This window comes from Helicoverpa zea, chromosome 31 (genome assembly GCF_022581195.2).
Source record: "Helicoverpa zea isolate HzStark_Cry1AcR chromosome 31, ilHelZeax1.1, whole genome shotgun sequence".
NCBI classification, from domain to species: domain Eukaryota; kingdom Metazoa; phylum Arthropoda; class Insecta; order Lepidoptera; family Noctuidae; genus Helicoverpa; species Helicoverpa zea.
In genome coordinates, this window is record NC_061482.1 from 6,038,797 (window position 1) to 6,066,548 (window position 27,752).

General features: G+C 35.2%; 3 protein-coding genes across 3 annotated transcripts in view; 1 reads left to right on the top strand and 2 right to left on the bottom strand.

The window, feature by feature from the left end:
• Positions 1-26,044, bottom strand: part of LOC124645045 (PDF receptor-like) — a gene marked incomplete at its 5' end in the record, with an annotated part of 35,800 nt that extends 9,756 nt beyond the window's left edge. The window contains 4 exons of the mRNA XM_047184778.1: positions 316-470; positions 1,953-2,063; positions 24,483-24,647; positions 25,969-26,044. Of these exons, the coding sequence (XP_047040734.1) occupies positions 316-470; positions 1,953-2,063; positions 24,483-24,647; positions 25,969-26,044 (507 nt within the window). The remainder of the gene's footprint in view (positions 1-315; positions 471-1,952; positions 2,064-24,482; positions 24,648-25,968) is intronic.
• Positions 2,099-5,712, bottom strand: LOC124645047 (tubulin polymerization-promoting protein homolog). Its single transcript, XM_047184781.1, has 2 exons — positions 5,487-5,712; positions 2,099-4,998 (listed from the first exon to the last, which is right to left on the bottom strand). Exons 1-2 carry the CDS (start codon positions 5,669-5,671, stop codon positions 4,773-4,775), a joined length of 411 nt encoding a protein of 136 aa, XP_047040737.1. The 5' UTR covers positions 5,672-5,712; the 3' UTR covers positions 2,099-4,772.
• Positions 12,798-13,760, top strand: LOC124645046 (tubulin polymerization-promoting protein homolog). The gene is made up of 2 exons (XM_047184780.1): positions 12,798-12,982; positions 13,571-13,760. Exons 1-2 carry the CDS (start codon positions 12,798-12,800, stop codon positions 13,758-13,760), a joined length of 375 nt encoding a protein of 124 aa, XP_047040736.1.
• Positions 26,045-27,752: the final 1,708 nt, after the last annotated feature.

Consider the following 27,752-nt stretch of genomic DNA (forward strand, 5'->3'; position numbering starts at 1 on the left):
CAATGGGAAGCAAAACTTTAATTTCTGCTTAATTCTTAAAGCAAATTAAATTATTTATATGTACGCAATTTTTAATTCACTATAATTTGCAAAGATGCTAGTGACAGAATTGGGAGAAAACTATAGAATTCAGTGCGTACCGACGCCTAAGTATGTATTCTAATCACAACTACTGATGGATGGATAATGAAACGTTTCAGATAATTTTCAATTGACATTACACACATTATTTACATTAGTAATTTAATGACTGTTACTTACTATTGATTATGAGTTTTCTAGATGTTTGCTATTAATTACATTTACATATTTTACCTGTGCTTCATCTTCGTCATCATATACTTTATCAAATAGGTTTTGTACGAGTGCAGGGAAACAGGGCGTATAGTTGGTCCAACCGATAGCAGAGGTATCATTTAGGTGTCGCCCGACCCACAACCCATCCGCACCGCACCTTCGATACGCGAACTCTAAATTAAAAGGAAGGTAAATGAAAATATTTAGTAAATCAAACAAAAATAAGAACAAAACGATAGCTTAATTAGAAAGATAAAATAATTTAAGGTTTAATAGGCTTACGTATTAATGAGTAGGCAAGCGGATTAATATATAAGCCTTAATAATAAATAGTAGGTAATGATATGTACATTGACAAATAAAAGTAATCAAAAAATAAAGGATAGCTGAATGAGAAGGATGGACCTAATTTGGTTTTAAGTGAAGTTATTTTTTTTGTAAGAAATAAATTGAATGTAAGGCAGTGGTCCTAACGCCGACGATGAACGAGTAGAACTAGAAAATATTAATGAGTTGACAAAAACGTGATCAGCAGGAGATGAATATGTTGTTTCGATAGTTCTTAGTTTCGCTAGGATATAGGTAAGTGTGCGCCACATGTTTGCTTTCGCTCAGTTTAATGGACCAAACCTGCGAGCATTAAATGAGCGAGGAGCGCGGAGCGAACATCACGGAGTGAGTTTATCTTTGACAACTCTTGGCGCTCAGCAACAAAACTAGTAAAGTGTTTCTTGTAAAGTAACTAGTGCGAACTACCAAAGAGTAATTATTGAGTATATTTCTTTCGTTTACACGATTTATCGCTCGTTTCTTGAGAGATAAAATCGCTATCAGCTAGTCGTTTCGCTGGCGGTCGGACAACTGCCTAAAATAGGTCTTTGCTCTTTGGTGATTTCGCATTATATTTTAATAACCTACCTTCTAATTTTCACTAGTTGATTATTTAGTAAAGTATATCTATATGTGAAATTGTGTTATTCAACTATCACATGACGCACTCAACAAAGCATGCAAATCTATCGGGCACAACACATCTAAAGTCTCAGACGTCGACTATTGAGTTTAAGGATGTTCATGGTCAAGTGAAAATACACAAGAACAAATTCCATCCAATAAAATTCGACAAAAGACGAACTTGCACTTTGTGGGCTTGTAGAGCCCTTCAAAAGTTTTTCAATATCTCCATAGTTGAAGATAATACGAGGACCTATAATATGGGCAACGTTCTCAAATGTTCGTAAAGTTGTTAGATCACCATCTCAAAACCACGGTAAACAAATTATTTATGTGCAGTTTTGAATGAGGAAATATCTCTGGAGCAAAGCTTTTCATTGATAGAGAAAGTTGACCAACAAAAGTCGTAGTTGCAATCTGTATAAGATAATTTAAATTTTGAACTCCAAGAGCTAGATTGAGAACCATCGCTATTACAAATGTTCTGCAAAACAGAGGAACCAAAGAACAGGCAATGAAAAATTCACCTCTGTAACGGCACAGGAAATTCAGACCACAATTTTATTATTAGTTTCAGACAGTTTTGTAAATCGGGAAAGGCACTCTGCAGGTGGTGTAAATATGGACTCGACATATGAACAGGCTTATGCAACTGACAGCTTCAAACCATGCGTGCGACGCAGTTTTACGTATGTACTTACTTCTCGCGTCACTCAGCCGAATATCGGGACAATGTTGGTACGAGGTTTCACCAGCAGGAGTTGGTGGCCAGCAGAGGAAACCGTCATAAGTTGCGTTGCAGTAAAGAGTATCTGGGAGAAAATCATGTAAATTAAAGACAGAGTGGATCAGGTCCAGTCTAAGTCTTGATGAGGTTGATTTACCAAATGAACTCTTAATTTTCACATAGTTAATAAATCACATTATTTATTATGAGAACTTAAAAAAAATACTTGATTAGTTTGGAAACGGTGTCGATTTGATTCGTTTCTTACCTCGCGCCATCCACAGTAATATAAACAAAATGATTAGTTTAGTAGTAAATGATTAGTTAGTAACGCACTATTCTATACACATGACGACATTTAGCAAGCTAGTAAAATACAGCAGCACCAGTTGGTAGCATTGCACCTTAAATACACTTATCCTTGCAGTCGAACCTCCCTTTTATATAAAAAAAAACGGTTTCTATACATATTTGGGATCCTTAGAGACGCAACCAGTTAGTTCCTAATTCCCATGTATCAAAAAATGAATAAAATTTTAGACGCAAGCAAATAATTACGCACAGCAATATCAATATTCGTATTAAATAACTAATTAAGATAAGTATTTTATTGAAGAACAACCAAACAAAACAGTTTACTTTTAAAAATCTATGGAAACCTTCACAGTTTACATTGTCTTTGTAAATGGAAAACTATTTCACTGTTATCTGAATTTAATAAAATGTGTTTGCGATTCAACATTGGTTTAAAGCCAACCAGAATGCAAGGAACTGAAAAAAAAAAAACAAAAAACGTGTTTACCACCCCCGGGCTCAAACACAGTACAAGCCTTTTATAAAATGTTACCTTGCTTTCGAAAAACAATGTTATTTTAAAACCCTTTACGTCAACTCGACCGTTCAAAACAGTTCCCGGGAATTCGATTCGAAATTACTTGGCATTAACGGAACTGTCACCGTATCCAACATGGCCGCTCAGAAAATATTAATCGTACCTGGAATTAACTACACTTTTATGAAAATATCCTTTATTTTGGCTGAACGTTGAAATTACAGCAAATTCCAATTAAAGCATGACAAGCAAAAGACTTTACCAAGCTTAAAAAAAGCTTTTTAAAAGCATATTCTTCCTGATATATCCAAATACTTTTAAGAATCCAAGCTTTATTGACAAGTGCCATTATTCTAGCGATAGAGAAAATTCGCCAAGTGTCAATGCACCGACTAAGATTTCAACTACGATAGAATTCATAACGAAATAACTAACTAATTAATATTTTTCATATTGTTATATGTTTTACGTAGTAGTAATACACCTATTATGATTTTAACTAGTTGTAGTAGTATCGACCCAGAGCAACATTCTTTTCAACTCGTAAAAAAACAAAGTATTACAGTTGGATTGTAAACTACCGAAACATAACTACGTATGAAATAAAGGATTAAAAACTACAAAAATATACAAGTTTTCAGAGTGTGCTTACACCACTTGTTCGGATTCCCCGAATATTCAAACAATACTTTTTGTAATAAATTTTCAGTCAAACTTTCGGTTCGCAGAGAAAGTACGTTGAAATTCATGTGAAGTGGCAGGAGTATTGATTTTGGATTCAAAGTAGTATATAAGCTGGCTTTTAGTGGAAGTGCCTGAGGTACTTTCAGGCAATAGCTACATATGCACGAATTCGCATGACTATCCACATTTGACGTATTCCGAGAACCCGTGTTAAATCCAGCTGGTTTTGACACAAACAACAATGTAACGTTCGCGGTTTTCAAAACTATTTTCACAGATTGAAATGTTTTCAATTCAATTTCAATTACGGGATTGGCATTTAGTTTACTCTTTAGTTATTTATTTTAACTATTGTGTAAGTGTAATTAGGTGAAGATTTGCCTTTCATACAGAACTTAGTTCCTGCTTTAAACGTTACGTAAATAGTTAGTAACTTTTCTTCGACTAATAACGTTCTCTAGCCAGAACTAACCTGATGGTAACCTCATATCAAAGTTTAAGCTGATTAGAAAAAATATTAAAGTCCGAAGAATTTATCAAGAACCATACGAAATAAAACTAAATTCTAAAAGCCGTCCATTTTTAATAACTTTTCACTAGCGTTTGAGTACACGGCTTTATCAAATAAACCTACGTTTCGCATTGATTGCTGATGTTTACTCGCATAGATAGCTTTTTATCGAGTCCTGATCGATTCCTGAGAATTCTAGACTCGCAGGTGAAATATCAGCCCGGGTATTAGGTGTCAGAATATTATTTTTCCTCGATGTTATAACGAGTCACGTGGCGATGTAGAAATCGTTGCCGTTTCACGCGGATTCTAATACTTGGAGAAAACGCGTAAAAGTTTTGCTGTAAAATTTTCAAGGATATCACAATTTTTTTCTTGCCCAAATTAGTCGTAAAGAAACCTTACAATAATATATCATATCAGTATTTACATTTGGAAAAATAGATGCTCGTGTAAAGTTCTCCAGTGATACCTTTATAGTTATTCAAGGTAATAAATCGATAACTAATTCTAGAAATAGTATGAACCACTTCTTTTATTTTTATTTTATAAAATTACACAGTGCACATAACATAAAATGACATGAAGTGTTCAAAACATTTTGGGTGACCAAGCTTCAAGTTGACATTTTGTTAACTCCCTTTCGACTTTTCGCGTCAGTCAGTGTCTGCTTGGACAGTTAACTTTTCCGCGTCGCCACGAACGAAAACGGCCGTATATTTTATTTTGTGATTTTCATAAAAATATAGCTATTTAGGTTATGCAATTTATTTTTGTCCAGCTAATTTGTTAGCTACACTGGTTTGGCCTTCCAGCAGGTTTTTCGATTTGTAAGTCCCAAAGAATGTTCGATACATAGGTATGTCGACAGGCGTTTCTCCTGGAAGACCGCAGTTTATCAACAATTCTAGGGTTTTAGGCTCGTCGAGTTGCTTCAAAACGCAAAGTTCTGTTATCATTTCTAACCATTCAGTTTGGTCTATTTCTGATTTACTGAAAGAAAAAACATGAAGTTACATAAACCAACTTTTGAAACAAGATATTTTTGATCTTCGCACAACTTATTGTTGTCGTCAAGGTTTTAACTATATAATTGCCTTCGTTATTTTATTTTCGGCTAATTTAGACATAAAAATAGACTTCAGGAAAAAAATAGTACTTAGAAGTTTAAAGGTTTTTTACCTACCGCCACCAAATCTATATATATAAAAATTAAACCCAACAAAAACGTTTTCCGTTGTCACGACATAACATGAAAACGGCTTGACCGATTTGGCTGAAAATTAGAGGGGAGGTAACTTAGACCCGGGTGAAGGTTTTAGGATATTTAGATATTTTTGTCACCATCCGGTTACGGGACGCGGGTGAAACCGCGGGCGAAAGCTAGTTACCTAATAAAATGAAACATACAAATTTTCAGAATCAAACGTTTTAGATCTTTTACTTATTAGAATGGGGTAAAAAAAAATACAAAAAAATACCCGTATTTATTGAATAATATTCCTGTGTCAGTCATAGTAACCTTTCTGTCGTCGATAATGCTGGCTTGTCGCAACCAGTAGTCCGAATGGAAGAGTGTGATGGTTTCACCAGTTCGCGTTTTGCTTTCAAAAAGTTTTGCGAAAGCAAAGAACTGGCTTTCAATTGTAGCCTGTTCTTCATCCATGGTGTTAGTTTAACGCTGAAATATTATTTTTAAATTTTACGCAGTTTTATAAAAACTAAAAAAAATGTGAATTGCGGAAATTATGGTAAGTATTATGTGATGCCTACTTTGATGTGTATTAATTAAGTATCGATAATTACAAAGTTGACTTTCATTGGAATCAATAGAACTATTTCTAATTTAGATCAATACATAATTGACGGTTCCAGCAATAATTGTGCGGTGCTTTAATATATTAGAGAATGAGCAATATTGCCTGTACGAAACAACATTGAACGGTATCGCTTCCCGTTGCACCATTGGAACGTATTTTCAGTAGGTATTCATGCTTTGAAATTCCAATTCTGCAGCCGAAATATTCAATCAAAGCGGACTCAATAATGTAACGGGCAGTTCAGTATTAGTAATCGACCTAAACTGGGGCTTACCATAATTTAGATAGAATTTCAATACCTCACATTACAATGAGGTGCCGTCAATGATATTACGAGACTATTATTGGAAAACGTATCGTTTTAATTAGGATTTATTTCGTTGCTTGGGAGAGTAGTATAGAATATAGCTATGAGTGTGTGTGTGAGTTGTTTGATCGATTTTTTTTATATGGAAGTGTGTTTTTTTTAAGTATTAGATATTAGCTTGTCGACAAAAAATGTTGGTGTTGTTTCTATCGGAAGGCGGGTTTACCGAAACCGCTGGCCGAAATAAGGTTTTGTGTTACAAGCCCCTTCAAAACTTTTTTTCATTGGCGTTTACTCTTATGCTCACTGAATTGCAGGTGCCTTGCAATACAGATAAAGCTTAGTAATAAATGTAAAATAAACGTTCTGAAAGTCACAAAGGTACAGGTACTCAAAGATCCCACAAACTTAATAACACACAAAACAGTTGGCTTCACAAAATTGCATCTGCCGTGCTTTGAGATAAAGAAGGATGTATTTTTGTGAAAGACCGACACCCGAGGCGTCTCAAACGGTAAATGTTTGCACAATAAATATGAAAAGGAACACAATGAAAATGTATGTGAATTCTACTATTGTCTGGGAAATTTCCTGCTAAATTGTATTTAATAATTTTCTGATTTAACATCCCGACTGCTGTAAAAGCATTTAATTTGTTTTATGTCTCTAGCGGTTAATTTTATAAATGGTGCACGGACTTTATCAAGCGTTTGTTTAATGCTTTTAAAGTATGTAATTAACATAATGGAGTGAATGAAAATATATTCGGTTAGCCAAAATATAAAGTGAAAGCTCTATTAATTATGATACTCACTGATTTGTTTGAACAAAACTAAAAATAAACTCTGTATTTCCGATATATTGAAAACGAACGTGAGGCTGTCAGCAGCCGTCATGTACATTGACAGCGTCGAAAACTGCAACACATTTTACACAGAAAACATTATTTATAAAAACTATAAAAAGTACTTTTTTTGTTAAATATTAATTATTTCAACCGAAATACAAAGTGGTCCTCGCACTACACATTGCAACAAATTAGTTACAAGAACTTACAACACTGCGATAATTTTTGTACACTGAAATTTGTATAGGGACAAATAAGTTCAGTTTCAGTAACGCATTAACAGTAGAGTCGCGATTTAGAGATAATTTTTAATTTCTTTTATATTTTATTTTTCAGAAAGTTTAACTGGAATAGTTAAATAATAATATGTGGCTATTTGTGACTTATTGACCGAAGCTGTTTTGACAACAATCTGGGTTGTTATGGTTGCTACCAAGAATGTTGAGGAAGGGGTGCTACTGAGGGTTGCTAGTGGTTACATACAGTTGTGAAATCATTGCTAACCACTGCCGTACAATTGCTGTGTTAGTTACCGGGTTTTCATGCTGCAAAGATTTTTTAAATACAAAGTGGATTAATGGTGAACGCTCATCTAAACGAGCTAATCGAATCGAATGCGCCGAAGGAATCGTTTGTATTCCGTATGAATCGAGCGTTGTCGCTCGGAAAATCCGCTGGTGTGGAAACGCTATAAGATACCATGTAAAGTTCTAAAATGATTCTAAAATTAATTTTCTTCACACCTTTTTTAAGGTAGTGTTTTAGGTATTTCTTAAGCTTAATATATTACTTAACTTAACAAGCATTTACCTAAGATTCTTCACCACCTATGTTTATTTTTCGTCGCGACGTCCTCACGTAAGTTTATTACATTGCTTGATAAATTGCATTTTTGAAGCATCCTTCCTAAAAGCTTGCAGGACGGGAGTGTTACTTTAATATGTGAGTACATGGAGGAACTAAGTAATTTGAAAATAGCTTTTAGGCTGCTTGGGTAAAGTATTTTGCTGCTGTAAAAAAATGTCATTAGTTTGAAGCTTAACTTTAATATAATTTTATATGTAAAACATCCCTCAAAATAGTTTTAAGTATTTTAAATTTCTCTAGCAATGTAGAGATTTAATATCGAAGGAAGCTGATTAAGTGATGAATATTAAATCAGAGCCATTATTTACGCTTCATTGCCTGGTACTTATTTCGTATTCTTGGAAATAAAACTCAAGCGTTGTGTAACGTTCAAGAAATCATATTTTTATCTTCAAACTTAGGTATTATAAGCCGGCTTGAGTTGAGATTTTCTTGGAAATGATTACTTGCTGGGTTTGCTTGGTTTCTACTTGTGACGCTTCAGTGCAGTCGATTAGTTCTTACTATTCTATTTTTATCTAGAAAAGCACTTGTAGTCCTTCGTAGGAACCGTGAACAAGGTCTTAGAAATATAAGGATTTGTTTTGTGCAATAATTAATTGGAGATTTAGTTAAATCGCTCTTTTTAGTCAAAAAATGTTTTGTTCCAGTTTGGTGTCTGTTTTTTTATTCCTATAAGCGTTATAATATTCACCACTTTTTATAACATGCAAATGAAAATTAAAAAATACTCGGAAGTGGGGGCTACCGTTTTTTGTTTCACCAGATGGCGCAACTGTAGCGTGAGGTCTAAAACTATGGCAATCAAAGTTCGTATTATGAGCGCTAAAACTTAAATCTACATTAGATGATTATATTAGATCATATGTAATACAATAGAACTATAGTGTGAACGTATTGGCGATGCCACAGTGTTGCGCAGTGCCGTTTTGCTCGAAAAAGAAATGTAAACATAAGTTTCCGAAAGATTAAAGAGTGTCAACGCAGTGACATTTATAGAACCCTGATCTGTATTTGCCATAATTAATCTAAAGTATTATATTCATAATATTAATTTAATTAGAAATATAAACCCTCGCGCGTAAACAAACAGTGGCATTTGACGTTTCGAAGACCTCACGCTACACAAGCGCCTCTAGCGGCGATTTCATACGCGGTAGCCCTCATTACATTTTCACAGATTGAACTGTACAAAAAACTAGGGTTAAACATTCATCAGGATCAAACCATAAAAACTATATATCAAAATCAATACTATTTCCTTTGGATACACGCATTCCAATTAATAAAACTGAACTACTCTCACACTTGTTTTTAATATTTTATTGCACGGTTTATTTACAATATTCTGTGGTTCCGCATTTCAATATGGAAAAGCAAATATTGCTAACGAAAAAATAATATTGGCGAAAGTATCGATGAAGGTATCAAAAAATCTGTTTTATTTTGGAAAAAAAATAAATGTGGTCGCTAAGAGCACGTTGCAGACTTTTTGTCGTCGGGTTCTCTCAGACGAACACCGCAGACAGGCTAGACCCCGTTTTCAATATTAAATGTAGAATTTATAATGTTTATATACGTCTTTGTGTAGGTACGTTATAAAGTAATTAATGTATTTTTTTTTTATATACTTTCCACTCTCCTTTATTTAAAATAGGGCTATTTTCAGATTCTACCTAAGTATTGTAATACTTCATAAATGTTTACATTAATTTTAAAAATTAAAAATTATATATACAACTTAAAACTATTTATGTATTTATTTTTTTGAATACATTTCCCGTATATATTCTGAATATTTTTTCCAGTGTTTCCAAAAGGAAATCGAACAAGTAGATTTTTTTAAAAAGGTTTTTTTACATATGTAATTATTTTACGCGCGATGGATGCTTTCATTTTATAGAAACTACGCACGAACAAACATAAAGTTCATCCAAAAGCAATTTTAAATCTGCTGTACTGTGTAAATGTTTGTAAAAAATCATTGGTGGTTTGTGTATTTTCAGTTTATTTTTTCTCATGAGTCCGTGTGTACAAGCTTACACCATTAAAATGATTTTTTTAATAATCTAATAAGCTTCAATGATGTAAATCTAGAAAGCCGTGACGCCAGTGCGTCATCGTCACAATAATGAAGTGAACACACGGATGACACACGGAAGGGGTCACGAATCTATGCGGCTATGCATAAAGCCGTGTTCACTATTAGTGGCCTTGTCTAGTATTTTTAATGGTAATTTAATTAACATCAAAAGAGCATTCCACTAATAGCTAGCTATTCTGTATAGTAATCTGTAGATAACGTGTTGAGTTACATATTTGTTACTTTCATTATAAGTTCTATGTTGTGTGACTACTGTGTATGTTATTCCTTTCAAATAAATAAAAATTAATCATAGTAATGTTTTTTACTAGAACACAATTTTAGTCTGTAAAGTCAGGAAGCCAAATACGCGCTTTAAGAAGAGGCTACGCGGATGATACTTCATTATTTTTATATAATTTTCACTATATCAAAAACCTAATTTAAAATTTTAATGACCTCCAAAATTAGTGAAATTCCTCTGGCTATGTTTGACACACTTCTTCGAGCGTACGTTGCAAAAAATCCCGTTTGAAGTGTGCTGACGGCGTATTTTTACCTCCAAAGGTTGGAGTAGCTCTCAAGTTATCGCTTTGTGACCGTTGAACATAAGTTAATTTAAGTAACATTGAAAGAAAGTTTTAGTGAAATATCTTATGAATAGTTAGAACTCGTTTTATTCTCAGGGATATACATAGATAGCCGATGTTAACGAAGCAGAATTGAAACATTAAAATCTTCCAATCTTAGTACATTAAATAATTATATTTATGTACATAATTCAAATCCAATTATCACCCCATTTCATGTACGCAGCTTAACAATACGCAAACGAAGGGTGACAAAACGAGTTGTAGACTATTATAAACTAATTTTATAATTAACTAGATATAGATAAAAGTTGGATAGCCTAATCTGGAACATAAGGTAACTACTTAGTAGATGAACGCAGAATATTATTTTATACAGAAATAGACTCCTTCGTTCAATGTAGTTCTCCTTCTAAGAATTTTAATTTAATGCTTACAAGGTATCTTAATCTTTGCACTGACACGTTTTTCAGATTGACATCGATGTCGGTTATGCTCACAGTGAAAATTTATGTAAAAATATTTTTTAATGGTTCCCGACTATAATTTGAACAGAACCTGTAGAATGCAGAAATAATAAGTTAAAGCAAAAACCTTGATACGAATTTAGATGCGGATTCATGCCGATATTTGATATTGTAAAAATATAATTGGAGTAATTTATTTTACTTGGAATCGCAGTAACATGAACATGAATCGCATATTGTATTAATTTGCTTTTATATATAAGTAATATTGTTATTTTCATTTCACGGAATGCATAACTGTATATATTCTTTATTCTCTGCGCAAAAATATAAAGTCCTTTTTTTTATTCATACTTTATCTACCGTGTTTCAAAATTCATTTTTTGAACCAAACTTATGCAACCAAACCCTATTTAAATTCCCCCAAAACCACCACAATTACCGCACGCAGTATATTAATTGCAGAGAAGCCTCCACATCTCCACAAATTCCTGGAAATATAATGTTATTTATCCTTCAACTCATATTCGCAGCAACTAAATACTAAACGTTTAGTATTTAGTTGGCGTTCAAACTATTAAAATTATCCAACACAACGTGCCAGGAAATCAGATTCACCACAAAGGTTTATTGGTTTCACTTCGTAAACAATGCTAGCAGCTTTGTCCAAAATTAATTTCCTCTAAACTGGGCACAAAGTGGTTTCATTCAGGCGGTATATTTGTTAGCAAATGAAAACATTGTCGACAGACTGGATTGGTATAGCGCGTAGACAATCAATGTTTCTGTATGTGACATTGAGCTGTTCAGTTTGCTCGCCTAGGGCGTTACGTAGCTACGAAGCTGCAAAATACGCGCGGAACGGCAAGCGTAATGTTGGCTTCTATGTTTGTCTTGCCCTAACTTACCTTAATTAGAAACGTTTTGTCGTCACTACTTGTAACTAAGTAGGTTCACATTCAAAGTTAGAATGAGAGATTAGCTATTCATGAAAATTGATTAATTGAAACTGTCTTACTGTACGTTTATTCATTCAGTAAAAGCTTGTCTAGTCTTCTATGTTTTACCCGTAGTTCAGTAGTTTCAGAATTGCTGTCAACCTTTGTTGGTAGTCAGTTCGTCAAAGTATGTAATTATTTTTACAGATTACAAAGCAGTCTGAGTCTATCATAATATTTGTTTGAAATATTAATGCTGTGATCATTAATTATAAATATTGAATACTAATTCCATTGATAACGCATAATTAAAATTAATACTCAGGCTATCCCAAAACTAGATAAAGTAGATGAACACAATAGATTTACTCCGAAATTTTAATTAAAGGGATTGCATTTCGTGCATTGTTAATGTGATTATAGGAATAATTAAATACGAATATTAAAATAAATTATATTTCAGTTGTCAGTTCATTTCAATAAAGCAGTCTTCCTGAAACTTGTCATGTTTGCTGTGTAATGGAATGTAGCAGCGAACGAAATTGTATTCGGTTTTTAATTACGATTTTCCGTGAATTTTCGACAATAGAAAAGTAAGAACAATTAAACGGACTAAATGTTCATCGCATTCGTTTTACAGTGTTACGCTTTGAGACAGTTTCATATCAGTGCATTTGCGCGTCAGAGATCAGGTACAAAAGTTATGAACTTTGTTTCATGCGCTCGGTGATATTATTGAAATTGTTTAACAACTTTCTATTACTACTGTTGACATGATATAAATCTGGGAGTCTTTCGACCTCTACAAATTAGGTCCGAATTTTTTATTAAATATTTCAAATTTCGACTAGGTATTGGTTGCGTTAGAATATAATGGAAGAAGAGGAACCAGCTACATTGACTGATCAGTTCGATAAGTTCGCCAAACTGTTCGACAGTGACCGAGACGGCACGACTATTGATCTGTACCGCAGCGATTATTGGTTGCGCCAGAGCGATGTCTTGGAAGACAGAGCACTTACTATGACTGACACGGGAATCGCATGGATGAAATTCAGGTGAAATATTTTAATGAATAACTTTGCAATGAAGTCAGTCAGTTTAGAATATATTTAGAACTTGTTGCAAATATGTAACTGCAGGAACATAAACAATGTCTAATTAAGCTAGCACTCCTCATTAAGACCTTATTGTAAGCCCCTAGCCTTTAATTGAAAAGCAGGGTTGTCACATCGCGGACGTGTGTTGCACCATAATATAGAGGGCTCATTGGTAGTGCAAACTGCACTCGTGTCTGTAATGCATATGCTTTTGTTATTTGACAACAACAATACGGGTTGATTTCACACAGCTAAAATACGTATCGTTTTTTTTTCTTGTTATTGTTGGCCGCGGGCTATTCAGTGGTGTCGCGTCACGTAGCCACCAAAATAATTGGTGGTTTTGTTACAATGTTAAAAATGTATGTCGATTTTATTTAAGCCTTTTGAGTTTCGCACCTATTGGTGTTTTTTTTGTCACATGGCTGTAGACTTTTGTTACGACTTGTTTTTGTGAAAAAAATGTTTTATTTATTTTCATGGAGCCTGTTATATTTCGAGATTTTTCAAATATTTAATATACAGTATTTTTTTGTAAAATTTCAGCAAAACAGAGCTAACTTACAGCGAATGGTCTCAAGTATTAGCAGATGTCTGTACGAGCAGAGGATTAGATCGCGCCTCTGTAGAAGCTGCGTTAACTAACTGCGGATTACCAGGTAGTGTAAACGTGAATGTGCCCCAATACCGAGACCTGTTCGATACCGTCAAGCCACCTCCTAAGCTCTTATACTAGAGACGTCTGTGTTCCTCATTAAAACGATCTTATTAACTGCAATGTACTAAAATGATTCACAAACATCCATGAACACTGTTTACTTCATTTCATTTGTTTTACTTCATTAAAACATTTAATACGATTTCAATTAATTCAATAACTAAGTACGATGCTTCAAGTCCAATTGATGCAAATCGCAATAGAGCACAAAATTGAATGGTGTTCAGAAATATTATAGTTCGGCCATTCAGAGAATGCGTTCCTGACACGTCGCGATTGAACTGACGACGTAACTTTGCAATGGCGTTGCAGTTACGATAAAAATATTTTTGCTGGTTGTTTACCGTTTTAACAATTGAGGAGCATTAAAACAACATTATTATATCAATAATCAATGAATGTTATAATTCAGTCAGTTCAATCGCGACGTGTCAGGAACGCATTCTCTGAATGGCCGAACTATAATGATGCTTTTCACGAAAGCCGCGTAATAACGAACGCTATGCAAACATTCCTAGTTTTGTACCGTGGTGCTGGTGCCGATAGAAATATCCGGCAATGATTTAATGATACATTTCGGAGAACTACTAATTTACCGAATACCGTTATCATGTTTGGTGCAGTTTATGTACGAATTAATAGGCAGTTAGGCTACGTACGTTTTTGACATACCTATCAAGTATAGGCTTTGCATGATATAGGTTTACAGCGGTTTCACACTTGGTTTTTCCGCCCGTAGTAGGTAAACCCGAGCGCATACGAGCGTCATATTTTGTGCGGCAAAAATATGTCTTGCGGCTTTAACGTCCTTTCAGTATTGGGAGGTGTCAAAAGTTTCAAATCGCGAGTGGGGAAAATTCGTCAGTGTGAAAGCAGTATTAGTTATATTATTCTGTATCCGAATCTCATGCGGTTCCAGGCAAGGGTTTTTTTTTTAATTCAAATCGCTCATTTCTATTTCATTTGCATTTAGTATGCTCTCTAAAATGCTCTTACCATTTGTATGCCGATGACCTGCAATGATACGCACAAACTGAGGTCGGCAATCTTAATAATTGCATATCTTTAGTTAATGCTGACTTGCGAACTATTGAAGAGTGGTCAGACAAATTTGGATTAGTTGTTAACACCGGCAAATGTCAGGCCATCCTTATAGGCAGCTCCGGTTACCTAAACCGTTTTTACACTAATTCTTTAACACCCATCGTCCTCAATAGTTCAATAATAGGCTTAACGCAACAGGTGAAGGATTTGGGGTTGCTGATGGACAGCAACTTCAGTTGGTCCAAGCAGGTTAACCAGGTAAGTCAAAGGGTTACTCTAACGCTGCGATCTCTCTACAGGTTCAAGCATTTCCTTCCTATCAGCACTAAAACTACTTTGGTACAGTCTCTTGTGCTTCCCATCATTGACTATGCTGATGTTTGTTACTCGGATCTATCTCAAGAACTTCTCAACAAAATGGATCGTCTTCTCAATAACTGCATACGCTTTATTTTCGGCCTTCGTAAATATGATCACGTTTCCTCTTTTCGTTCTCAGCTTAAATGGCTGCCTATTCGCTATAGAAGATTCCTTAGATCTCTCTGTATGCTCTTCTCTATTCTTAACGATCCCTGTGCTCCTGATTATCTTCAAAATTATTTTAAGTTATTGGGCAGTTCTCATAACCATAACCTGCGTTCCTCTGAGAATTTGTTGCACGAAATTCCATGTCACCGCACCGGATTTATGGCTAATTCTTTTGCTGTATCAGCAATTAAACTCTGGAACGCTCTTCCCCTTGACATAAAAAAGGCACCCAGTAAGTATTCCTTTAAGCGTAAAGTTCGCCATCATTATTTAAACTCTTTACCTAATTGAGTCGTCGTCACTCTTATTGATTTTATATTTTATTTTGTATATTATTTTTATGTTGTATAAATACTCAATATATATATATATATATATATAATATATATAATATATATATATATATATATATAATATATATAATATATATAAAAAGGTACATTGGCGGACTTAATGCCTCAAGGCATTCTTATAATAATATATATATATATATATATATTATGTATTGAGTATTTATGTATTGTATCATGTTTTTATTCATATCGTTTCATGACTTTCTCTTTCTTTTTTTTTTTTTTTGTTCTACCCATTTATTTTCTCCCTTTAACCCGATGGTTGACTTGTAGAGAATGCCTTGAGGCATTAAGTCCGCCAATGTACCTTTTTTGTACATAAAGTATAAACAAATAAATAAATAAATTATACTTTGAAATAAACATTGTTTTGGGCTGGTAAAAAAATCCATAAATAGCTACTATCAGTGTATGAAATACGAAATATTAATTGCACTGCTTGTAGGCCCAATACCCATCGACGTTCGAGGCTAAAGCTTTCTAACAACATTGATCCATGGTAGCCGGTTTCAACATAGTTTTCCTGTACCGGTACACACGTGAAAATGTAAGTATTTCGATACATATCTAGGCAGAAGACCTGAAATATAGGTAACGACATCAGATTGTTGGAAATATTTCGTATTAAATTCCATTTTAAAACAATGGAACAACGACTTCTTTTTCGTACTTATCTGATTTTTTTTTAAGTTAGTGGACGTTACAATGTCTTCTGATGATTATTGTCTGTATTCAAATTAATTGGCACATCCACTCAAATAGACACAAAGCTAGAATTATTGCTAGCGTGGCGTCAATTTGTGAAATCCCTCGAGCGATGTGGAGGCTCGCCCGGGCGAGTGGGTGGGCTTGCAGCTGCAACTGGAGTGACCTATGACCTTGATGCCCAACCCGCCTACGCAAACCACTGTAATATCCCATCCCATCCAACCTCGGCCTACGCTAAATGCTCTGCACTAATCTAGTTGCGGTTGCCTAAAGATATTATGACAATCGGTTTTTAATTAATTATTGATCCGTGCGTTCTATTATAGGTTAATCTGATGTACACGTAACGTTCATGGGCATCTATTTCTATAATGATTATTGACTCGCAAACGGGATGCGGTGATATTTCCTAAAATAAAGTTGCGTTTATGGTACCTAAGTTTTAAAAATGGATAAAGAAAAGAGTAACTTCCTACAGATCCTACTGAAGGTAAATTAAGACATAAACTTTATACAACTAAGCTTTGACTTCAGAATTTAAAAAAAAACTGAGCAGCTGGTCTTTAAATTGCGTCCTAAAAAGAAGTCTCACAGCCTTCACTGACTTTTTTTCTCATATTTCCCGAACGTCACCGATCATAAGTACTGAGCGATGTTACCCGGAAAATCCGTGAGTGTGAAAAGGCTGTAAACCTCTGCACAAGGTCCGAAATAACTTGAAGTTAGACGAATATGAAAGCGCAACACCAGCAAAATCTAACTTCAGCTTGCCAAGTTAATCATAGGAATTTAGGTGTAGTGTGCAGAAATTATTATCGGGTCTGAAAACTTAGTCTTCTCCAGTGTTAGCCAGCTTAGTTTCAGGTGCGTTATGTTACGGATTATTACTGCGGTAAAGTTTGAAGGGGTTATTATTGACCTGACTATTATCTGGATTTACATAGGAATCTGCTGACTTGTTGCTCGCTATGTGGTACAGAGTTCGAAAGATTAAGTCGAAAAACTTAAAAAAGAAAAATAAAACCGAGTTACAAAAAATGCTATTAGAAACCTTGCTATTATACCTATAGAGGGAGGTGTCTAAAAGTACCTGATTGCTGTTTATTTCGCTGTTTGCAAGATATCTAAAATTCCAAATACCTTTAAAAGCCGTCAAACAAAGCCGGAATATACGAAATTTTCTAAATATCGCTTGATGTGATCACGTTATAATAATAATTAAATCCACGGCTGCGGTGTTCATTATAAATTAACCACAGCAGTGTATTTAAAGCACAACCATTGATTAAACTCTCGATGACATTCAAACGCTATTATCTCGGTGTACAAACTCGAATACCACTTTATAGACTAGGAGCCAGCGACTAACAGACCTTCGTTATTTTATAAAGGTTGAAACTTTGTGTATGCACACATCAAGCATTCATCTTCCGAGCCTTTTTCCCAACTATGTCGGGGTCTGCTTCCAGTCTAAACGGATGTAGCTGAGTACCAGTGCTTTACAAGGAGCGACTGTCCCATCTGACCTTCTCAACCCACACATCAAGCATGGGTACGAAAACTCAAAAAGACTCCTACGAAGTTTGACTGATGAAAATGACTTTGAAAGATTGAAAGAGCTTTCACGCCAATGGATTATCCAAAGACCGCTCGCGATAAATTCCGAGTGACAAAATACAAGTCATGTGACGCATCGTCATTTGAATCGGTAGTCGTTAACAAATTGCTGAAACGGAGTGGAAATTCACTTCTGTGAAAGCGCCGTTCAAGAAATAAGTAACCAAACTTTTTTTACTGTTAGGGACCAATTTTCCTGTAACAGCAATCGCTCATACAAGAGAATGCTAACGAAGGTCTGGCAGCCGCTGGCTCTCGAACTATTTTAATGTAATCTGTGTGTAATACATGTATGAAAGCGAGTTCCTGAAAGCTTTCAATTAACAAGCTTTACTGCAACTTCATACAAACTGTTATAGTGACTCGATAACATTATTTGTAACGTAACTATTTTAAAAGGTTATTTGAACACTGTAAGCACTCTATAAACTTTTAGTCGGCCGATAAGTTTGTTTGGGGTCAAAGCCAGCAGCACCAGTAGTATGTGACCATATTTCAAAGATCAGGTACCTAGCTGGTGTCAGACCGACACTGAAAACTTTGATTGGAACCTTTTTGAACCCTGAATTTTCTAAATAAAAAAATGCTAACTATCGGCCACCTGCTCGTCTCTACGACTCTTCTACCATTGCTATCATAAATATTTTATGAATTTGGTAGAAGACTTAAGATTCGGTAACATTCGAAGTTTATAAAATCTATCGAATAATTACTACTTTTTCTAAATTTCCTAAGTTCTAAGTACCTATATGAAACAACAATATCAAAATACATTTCAAGAAGTTACAGTATTTTCCGCATGAGTGAACTGAACAATAAAATTGAAAAGAAAAATCAATGACAATCTCTTCGAGAAAACATGTTTTCATGCAGAATTATTGAACTACGGTTGTACTCATAAAATACGAATAAACCGCAATAAAATCAGATTCAATTCTACGTTTTGAAGCGACCACTTTGTCAATAATATCCGATCATGTTGGTACTAGAAGTTGCAATTCAGTATAGTTGGTTATTGTTGGGCATTGGTATTATTGATACACTAGCTTCTGCCAGCGACTTCGTCCGTGTTAGATTCGGACTTTGTGCAAAGAGAGGAAGAAATAATAACCACCAGCTTATCCAATTATCTAAATCTATGCGTACCTACTACTACTTCACCTAAAAATAAATAAAATGTAAACTATTAATAATTTGTAATTTGAACAAATATCTACCTAAACATTACCAAAATAACTAATAGGTACTTTCCTGTTTTATAAAATATCAATAAAAGAAAGTTAAAAATAAATTAAGTATTTAAACCTAAAAGTCGCTCTGATAAGCAAGGTTTGTTAATATCAATTATTGTCGGTGTTGAACACTGATCGTCTATTCGCATCAATCGCATCAACAGCCAAATATGTATTGTATGAAGCTCGCGCAGCCACCGCACCGCGAGCTGCGTCGACCCCGGCGAACGTTGCACAAAAATGATCCTTATGGCATGATTCAGTATTTACGCGCGATGGCTTATTACCTTATTTCATGTATAACTTTGGTGTTTCTTTACCGATTTAAATGATTCTTTTTTTATTGAATAGGTAATAATGTTAACTTTTTTAATTAGTGTGAGTAAGAGTGTTATAAATGTAATAGTAGACAAATGTAGTCAGAAAGCTGCGAACTTCTAAGCTATCGAGAGTTAGACGTGTTATTCTGAGCCAACCATAAAAGATAGACATATACTGTCATAGTATATTTTTTATATAATTTTAAGGAGTACATTGCCGTCATACATGGTTTCTGTGTAGCTTTAACCATTAAGGCTGCACACGCGACGGAAGCATAAAAAATGGAATAACTTCTCCCGTTTTCCCAACATTTACCTTCACTGCTCTGCTCCTATTGATCGTAGCATGATGAAAAGTATCCTATAACCTGCCCAGGAGTATGAACAATTATTGTACCAAGTTTCGTTGAAATCCGTCAAGTAGTTTTTGTTTCCATAACGAACATACAGACAGACAGACAGACAGACAGACAAAAAATTTTCTGATTGCATTTTTGGCATCAGTATCGATCACTAATCACCCCCGATAGTTTTTTTGGAAATATATTCAATGTACAGAATTGACCTCTCTACAGATTTATTATAAGTATAGATTTGGTCCGATATATTGGCTAACAGCGCTGACTCACTAGCGGATTTTTATCGAGCGTAGTAAAACTGAGCGTGCGAAGAAAGTCGGTCGCTCGATGTAAATGTCAACTTTCGTAACGTAATAGAGGTAGTATTAACGGGTTCGAACGACGACATAATAAACCCCGCGACGTATATTTTATTTGATATTACTTGATGCTCAGATAAACCGTGTGTAAATGTCGCGCGTAAATAAACCGAGCGGCAAATCTGTTGAAGTGAAAGCGCTCTAATATAAACTTGCAATAACGCTCCGATACTTGTAACGCTTCTGTTAATTTCATATTGCTCGTGATCGTGCTGTGCGTTGCAAGGCTTTGAGCCTGAACGCGTGTAGGATGCATCAATTTGCGTTCCATCCTCTTCCCGTCTACATGTAATATTCTTTATTCAAAGGTACCCTAAAAATAGCACGTAGTATATTAGCATTGCAGGTAATAAAGTCTAAGGGGAATATTTATAGAAACTTTTTGTTTGTTATTAGTAAAACAGGTGCTCTGTGTTGGTTGGTGAGTAAATAGTTTCCGGCAATTTAATACCCATGTATGCATACTGAGATAGGTATGAACGCATGCACTTCAACGTCTCGATACGGATGCTTTGTTCGAGGAAGTGCGTTAGAAGACTCAATAGCATTTTTAATATGGAAATAAAAAAATACTTTGATACTATTTTAACGAGCGTCTAAAGTAAGAGTCTCCGTTGCAGCTATTATTTAGACTTTGATGAAAGCTTTCGAAGACTTTCGTCAAGAGAAAAAAGAAGAAGTACAACCAGTTAAGCTACTTAGAGAATTTTTTAATGAGACTCCGCCGTTTTCCAAGACAAGATGTTATATTTTTCAGATGACATTTTCCTGAGATAATGTTTCTCGTAGACTATTATAATGCAGTTCGCAATAACTCTGGAGGTACTAAGGAAATTGAGTTTGGCTTGCAAAGGCTTTTACGATTGTCAAATAGGTATTATAGAATTTGAATGTCATTTAATAATGCATTATCTGTACTAATATTTAAAAGAGGAAATATTTTATTGTTTGTTTATTTGTTCGTATTGAATGGGCTTCGATACAAATAACTTGAAAATTTGTTTCACTGTTGAAAAGCTAATGGTACTGTTCCGGGTTGTGTATATAGTTTGTTAATAAGTAGAAGGAGTCTTCCTTCATTTCTGCTGCTATAATGAAGCTACAACAGCTTCCGTTAGCCTGTCGGTACAATAGCAAACAATTTATTCATCACTTTGTTATTTATTGAGCTCATGCTTTTGCGGAACCTGCCCCGTACTTAAAACCCAATCAATAACCTGGAATTATATTATACTGAGACAGTGTTATTAAATATAATTTTCTTATTCTAAGGAATAAAATTAGTAACGAACACTACCTACATAAAGGATTGATATAAACAGATCCATGATGGAACTATTACAAAAAAAAACTTTCATATTTAAAACGAAATTATTCTCAAAATAAACACGCTTGCTGGATAAGAAAAGTACGTGGATCACACTGCGGGAACCAGTTACCTATGTCTACCAAAATGGAGTATCAAAATACCTATACCTAACTTGATAAATTAATGCGTGTGAAACACCCACTTCACAAAGCGTGTGTAGAAAGTAACAATGGACTGGGTTAAATTAAAAATGTGCCACCTGTTGCCGTTCTTTGGTTGATTCTGATTGGACCAGCGGCTGTTGGCTCAGATACTTCACACCACCTGTTGAACGCTCACGTACTATACCGGGGTATTTTCTTAAACTTCGTATTACTACCGCTAGACAACGTCGGGTTCTATGCGAGCGATCCGGAGACGCGGCGGGGTGCGACCCGAAAACTATTAACTCCCAAACACCTATGTATGAGTCGGGTAGCTGATGACTCAGAATATTTTTTTAATAAGCTCATAGAAAACACTGAATGGCAGAAATTTGAATAGAAGATTGTTAGATTGATATTTATAAGAGCCCGTTTTTAATACAATCAGACTTATTTCAACGCGCGAAATCTCAAGTGGTTGAAACCGCACAACTGCCACACGAAGTTTTGAATCGTCTTATTTTAATCTTAGCGTGGATATCCGTAGACATATTTTATGGAGTCAACGAATCAAACTCTTTTGTCGAAATTAAATTTATTTTCATTGCTTGGTCTATTGAGTGTCTGAGGGTAAGTAAACGCGTGCGCAAGTATCAGACGTCGACATTTTGCTAGAAAGCTGTTGGTGGTGACACGCTCAGATACTGGCCATTGACAAGATCGTTTAGAAATAAACCCAACATCAAAGAGGGCTTTGCTTGCTTCCTCGTGACATTGCTTTGTGGACTCCTTAATAGAAATAATCTTCAGTCTGCAACAAGCTTTGAGGCAAAGAAGATGTTAATTAGTACCTTCCTTCAGAAGAGGCCTTGGTCCTTTCTATAGAAAGACGTATTCAAGGCAAAGATGAAGCTTCGATTTCAACATTTCTGGAAGGCAGCGCTTAATTTCTTGGAATATTATTTTGATTTCGATGATATGATAAGCCATTGGGTGGATTGGTATTTAGGGTAAGTATTCGTAGACCAGATTACTCTAACTCAGTAATAGACTGGATTACAAACTGAAACGTTGGTATCAAAACGATGTTAGAACGTCTACATTGAATCACTTTGCAAAGCTCCATTCTCGTAGATTAGTTATTTCGACAAATACTGCCTTTGTAGAGAAAAACTTTTATACGATGTTAGAACTACTTCCCGTACCGGGATAAAAAGTAGCCTATAGCCTTCCTCGATAAATGGGCTATCTAATACTGAAATAAATTTTCAAATCGGACCGGTAGTTCCTGAGATTAGCGCGTTCAAACAAACAAACAAACTCTTCAGCTTTATAATATTAGTATAGATTTATCAGAAACACGTTGGAGTAAAGAGACCTGTCATTTAAGAGGATTTAAAACCCTGTGAGAATTAAATAGTTTGTTTAGTAGAGAACAAATTTTCTGGAGTCTAGAAAACTTTTATAATTCTCTTGAGCACACTTTAGGAATTCTTCTATATTTATAACAAGCATTGGCATGGAGTAAAGCACGATTCGGTGAATACGAACTCATGCTAAAGACCTTAGTTGGCCTCCGATATATTCGCTTTCATGTTTACAATGGAATAGAAGCGAACTCAAATACCATCACATAAATAGTTTGAAGAGATCAGCTTTACGAGTTTCAAGGGTGTAGAACATCTGGTATCTACTATAATTTTTCACGTATTTTAAATCCCGGTGAACTCATGCGTGATTGCTCATTGGACATTGCTAACATAAATTGTATAGGTGGAATAAGTACTGGCACTTTTTAGTACAGTGTATGCGATGAAAAGTAAGAAAAGTTCGATTGCCAAACGAGGTTTGAAGATTTGTCACACTGCTCAGGATAATATGTTTTCAATTGTTAGTGAAAGCTATACTATAGCTAGGCGAGGCATCAGGATCAGACTAGGTCACTTTTTAGGTATATAAATATTTCAAATGAATGTAATGAACCGTATTTTTATAGGATATGTTTTATGGTGTTCCAATTGTTTTTAGTCTTGGTACAACGGCATGTGTGTGTGGCAGGTGCGTTCAAGTTAAATGATACCTTAAATCAAAACATTAGAAACCATATTCTCGTAACCTAGATCTGACCTGATTATTCTAAAACTAATAATCACTTACCTGCCCTCGAAGATTTGATGACTCGCCGTCTACCGGTTGCAGTCTAAGGTTGCAGTCTTCTTTGTGTGCATGACTATTGACTATACTAAGCTAACTAATATTAATACTAAAGATATAGCTACTATTATTAAAATGACTCCTACATTTGTGTTAGTCTTTGTTATCTTTCTTACAACTACAGCTATAGGAATTGCTCTATCTAATTTTCTGGATCCATCTAACCTACTTAAGTCCTATAGTGACGAGTGAAAATTATTGGTAAACATGTATTTCTAGTGTGCCACTAAATAACAATGTGCCTAGTGTCTGACAATATTTACATATGCGTGGTCACTAATGGGTTAGTTTTTTTCTAAGTAATCGAGGCATGTTAATCTTTGAGACCTAACCAAAGAACCAGGTTCATCGGGACAATGTTTTTAGCTTCTAAGTTTATTAGGCTTCAAAGAAAACTTTTTTCCTCTTCTATTTACTGTAACCTTGTTTTCCAAAAGTTAAACTCCTTCACTTCAAATTCTAATCATGCCGAAGAACCCAGTAGGTACCAGTTATAAAACCCTAAAACTATACTATCCTAATCCTCGATGGTAACCTAACTTATCAATCCTTACCTGCTGCGAGTCGTTCAGGCGCTCCACTGGTCCCGTTACTAAAACCGTTTCGGTCGTCGTAGTTTCCCTCGTATCTCTGATAACACCGATGTTTATTAGTAGCGGTGGTATGTCCTGTCCCATTGCCACCACGAACTGGCTGGCCGCAAAAAAAACCGTCAGAACCTGTAACAAATATCAACTGTGAGATATCTGTCCCGCATCACCTTCATAATTTGTTTTATCGTTCCACTGTTGGGCGCAGGCCTCCTTACAACCAGAAATAATCCTCACTGACACTCCTTTCACACAGAGAAAGATGGAGCGTTCACCGCCACGCTTGCTCAATGCGGGTTGGTGATGTCAGTTTCTAGTCCAGGTTTCCTTGAGATCTTTGAACAGTCCTTTTCATTAATTTGTATTTGATTTATATGAGCCCACTGCAACACCTAGGCTATTTATTATCTTGCATAAATCTACTTGACACATTAATATAACTCACTGTTTCACTCCGTTTTTATCGAAAAGCTTAAACAACTGATTATTCGACGTGCTAAATGTTTTTACAACGAAATAAACTACAGATAAGCTCCATCATTCCCTATTACTCGTAGCATATCAATTACAAAATCAATAAAATTCCCTGTCGGCTTTTCGAACTCTATTTCGTTGTACCTACTCTTCTGTCTGACCGTATTTAAAATCTATAAAGCGATAAGTCTGTTATTCCATTAACAGAATATCAGTTGCACTATCTTTTAACTGACCATTTGGTTAATTGAATCTGTCATGACCGTATGCATCCCCAGTTTTTTGCTAATCGACTTTCAGAATTTTAACTCCGTTGTTTTTGTTTACGTTTGTTGTTCGCAGACTCATCAGCGAAATCGAGGTATCCATACATGTTTTTTTTGTTTCTGCTTTTGCAGTATACTTATTAGTGTAAGGCACTGAACTAAATTGCTAATTGTTTTGATAGGAGCCTTTCATATACAACATGTAACTTAATTAACGCACATCCTGAAATTAGTTTGTTCAGAATCGTTTACTGAATCGATTAATATAATTTTTAATATAGGTAATTTTTATCCCAAAAATAATTAAAACTACGGAAATTATTGTCATATTAACCCTGTACAGTCAAAACAAATTCAAATAGACCGTAACTCAAAGTAATAAGACTTCGTGTATTGTCGGCTTTTTCCGTAGTTTCGTTATGTTGTGTCGCGTCGAGCGGCGCGCGGCGCGATATTTGCGTGCGTAGTAGTATGACCAAAGAGTTTTCCAAGATTTGGTATAACTAATTTCGTAAATAACAATGCATATACATGTTAAACTAAAAATTCAGTGTGTGTATTATTATTATAACATAATATTCTAATTGGGGTGTTTGAGGGTGTGCGTTAATTACGTTACATGTTGTATATGATACGAGTGCCATAATTGTTTCATTTCACAGCCAGAAAATTCCAGTTTTATCAATAAAGAATAAAATAGATTTACTTACCATGCTGGCCAGCACCTTCATCGCCTTGGAGGATCCTTGCACGTCCTGCATCTCGCCTTACTCCTTCGCCTTTACTTCACCTGTACCAGATAATACGTTAGTCATCATCATCTCCCGAGCCTTTTTCCAACTATGTTGGGGTCGGCTTCCAGTCTAATCGGATGCAGCTGAGTACTAGTGTTTTATAAGGAGCGACTGCCTATCTGACCTCCTCAACTAATTTACCCTAACATGTTAGTATTATGAAACTAGGGCCCTGTTAGATTAAAGATGACTTGCAGGTTGTGGTCACTCGCCGTGATCAAGCTAATACTCGTCATTCGGCTGTGCCTGGGGTGGGTACGAACGTACAAGTACGAGCTCAACGATAGCGAGTGAGGGTTAGTCGACGTTGGGCGAATTGGGCCCTGATTTCACTTTAAAGTCAGAATCTGAATCACTCCACACTGGGAATAATGACAGACATCCTCATATCAGAATGGATGTCACTTTTAGATGCTGAATAACTTCAAAATCACGAGGGTAGCAACTGGTAGCAACTAATAGTAGCTGGTAGCAATTAGGTAGCATATCTCTATATGTACACAGCAATACGTAGTGACAGCGATTCTGAGGGCGATTTCACTATGGCTTATTGTTACCAGTAATCTAGAGACTGCAGATGCAATGTTGAAACATAATGCAAGGACGAAATCATCACCAAAATCATGACGAAACGTGTTCTGCACTCAAAACAGGGTACGAGAGAGATATTCGGTATTTGGTTAATTCGCCTGAAAGTTCAGAATCTATATGGTGTGGCCCAAACAACTTGTATAACTTGTCTTACCACATTATACAAAATACTTAGGTAAGAATAATACACGTATTTTATTATCAAATTACCAACGTACATGAGATACTTATAACCTAAAATGTACGCGAACGAAGTCGCGGGCGACCAACTATGTTTTGTAAAATATTCGTTATTTATTCAAACAATTTACGTAAATTAACTGTAATTTTCTTGTGTATCACATTTCGGGAACATAAATGATGGATTTATTTAAAAATTAAGTATATCGTGGATGGATGGATGGCAATTCAGTTGCGTTCGTCTGATTAATTTGTTTGGATGAAATAATTATTTATTTATCATTTCTGATAAATTCAACGTAGTATTGGTACAGAAGTTAAATGATATGATATTGGAAAGTCGCGCTATTTTTAACGTCATTTTTGTACCGGCAGTTGTCAATCGTTTACCGTTCGTAGGAACCGAGCGACGTCGCTTGGTTTTCCGGCTTGGAAAATCCGCTAGCGTGAAAAGGCAACATGCAAAACGAACACTTATTTTCAGTCAGGTACTTAATAAAAATAAAGTTTAAGAGTTATCCAAGAGCTTATAGTGCTTTGTCGAACTAACTTCAGTCTGAGTTGAAAATTGATCGAGGGGATCATCTATCGCATTGCTGCTTCCATAGTTTTCCGTACAACTTTCTACCAACGGATTTAAAGAAAATGTATTTTGAATTAACATTATATTTGTAAACAGGAGAAAACTACGACTGGTTAACTACGACAGTTGCTTATTTACTATTTTTAACCGACTTCAAAAAAGGAGGTTCTCAATTCGACCGTATTTTTTTTTTTTTTTTTTTTTTTTTTGTATGTTTGTTACGCGATTACTCCGCCAGTTATTAATCGATTTTGATGATTCTTTTTTTGTTTGATAGGATATACTCCCGAGGTGGTCCCATAGACATCAGGTCAGGATCTGATGATGGAAACCCTGAGAAATCGAG

What these genes read in the sequence shown, in the direction of transcription:
- LOC124645047 (XM_047184781.1), bottom strand. Translation starts at nt 5,671, where the DNA reads ATGGATGAAGAACAGGCTACAATTGAAAGCCAGTTCTTTGCTTTCGCA. An exon ending in ATATTATTCAATAAATACGG is followed by an intron (nt 4,999 to 5,486) that starts GTATTTTTTTGT and finishes TTTTTCTTTCAG; the next exon opens with TAAATCAGAAATAGACCAAA.
- LOC124645046 (XM_047184780.1), top strand. Translation starts at nt 12,798, where the DNA reads ATGGAAGAAGAGGAACCAGCTACATTGACTGATCAGTTCGATAAGTTC. An exon ending in ATCGCATGGATGAAATTCAG is followed by an intron (nt 12,983 to 13,570) that starts GTGAAATATTTT and finishes GTAAAATTTCAG; the next exon opens with CAAAACAGAGCTAACTTACA.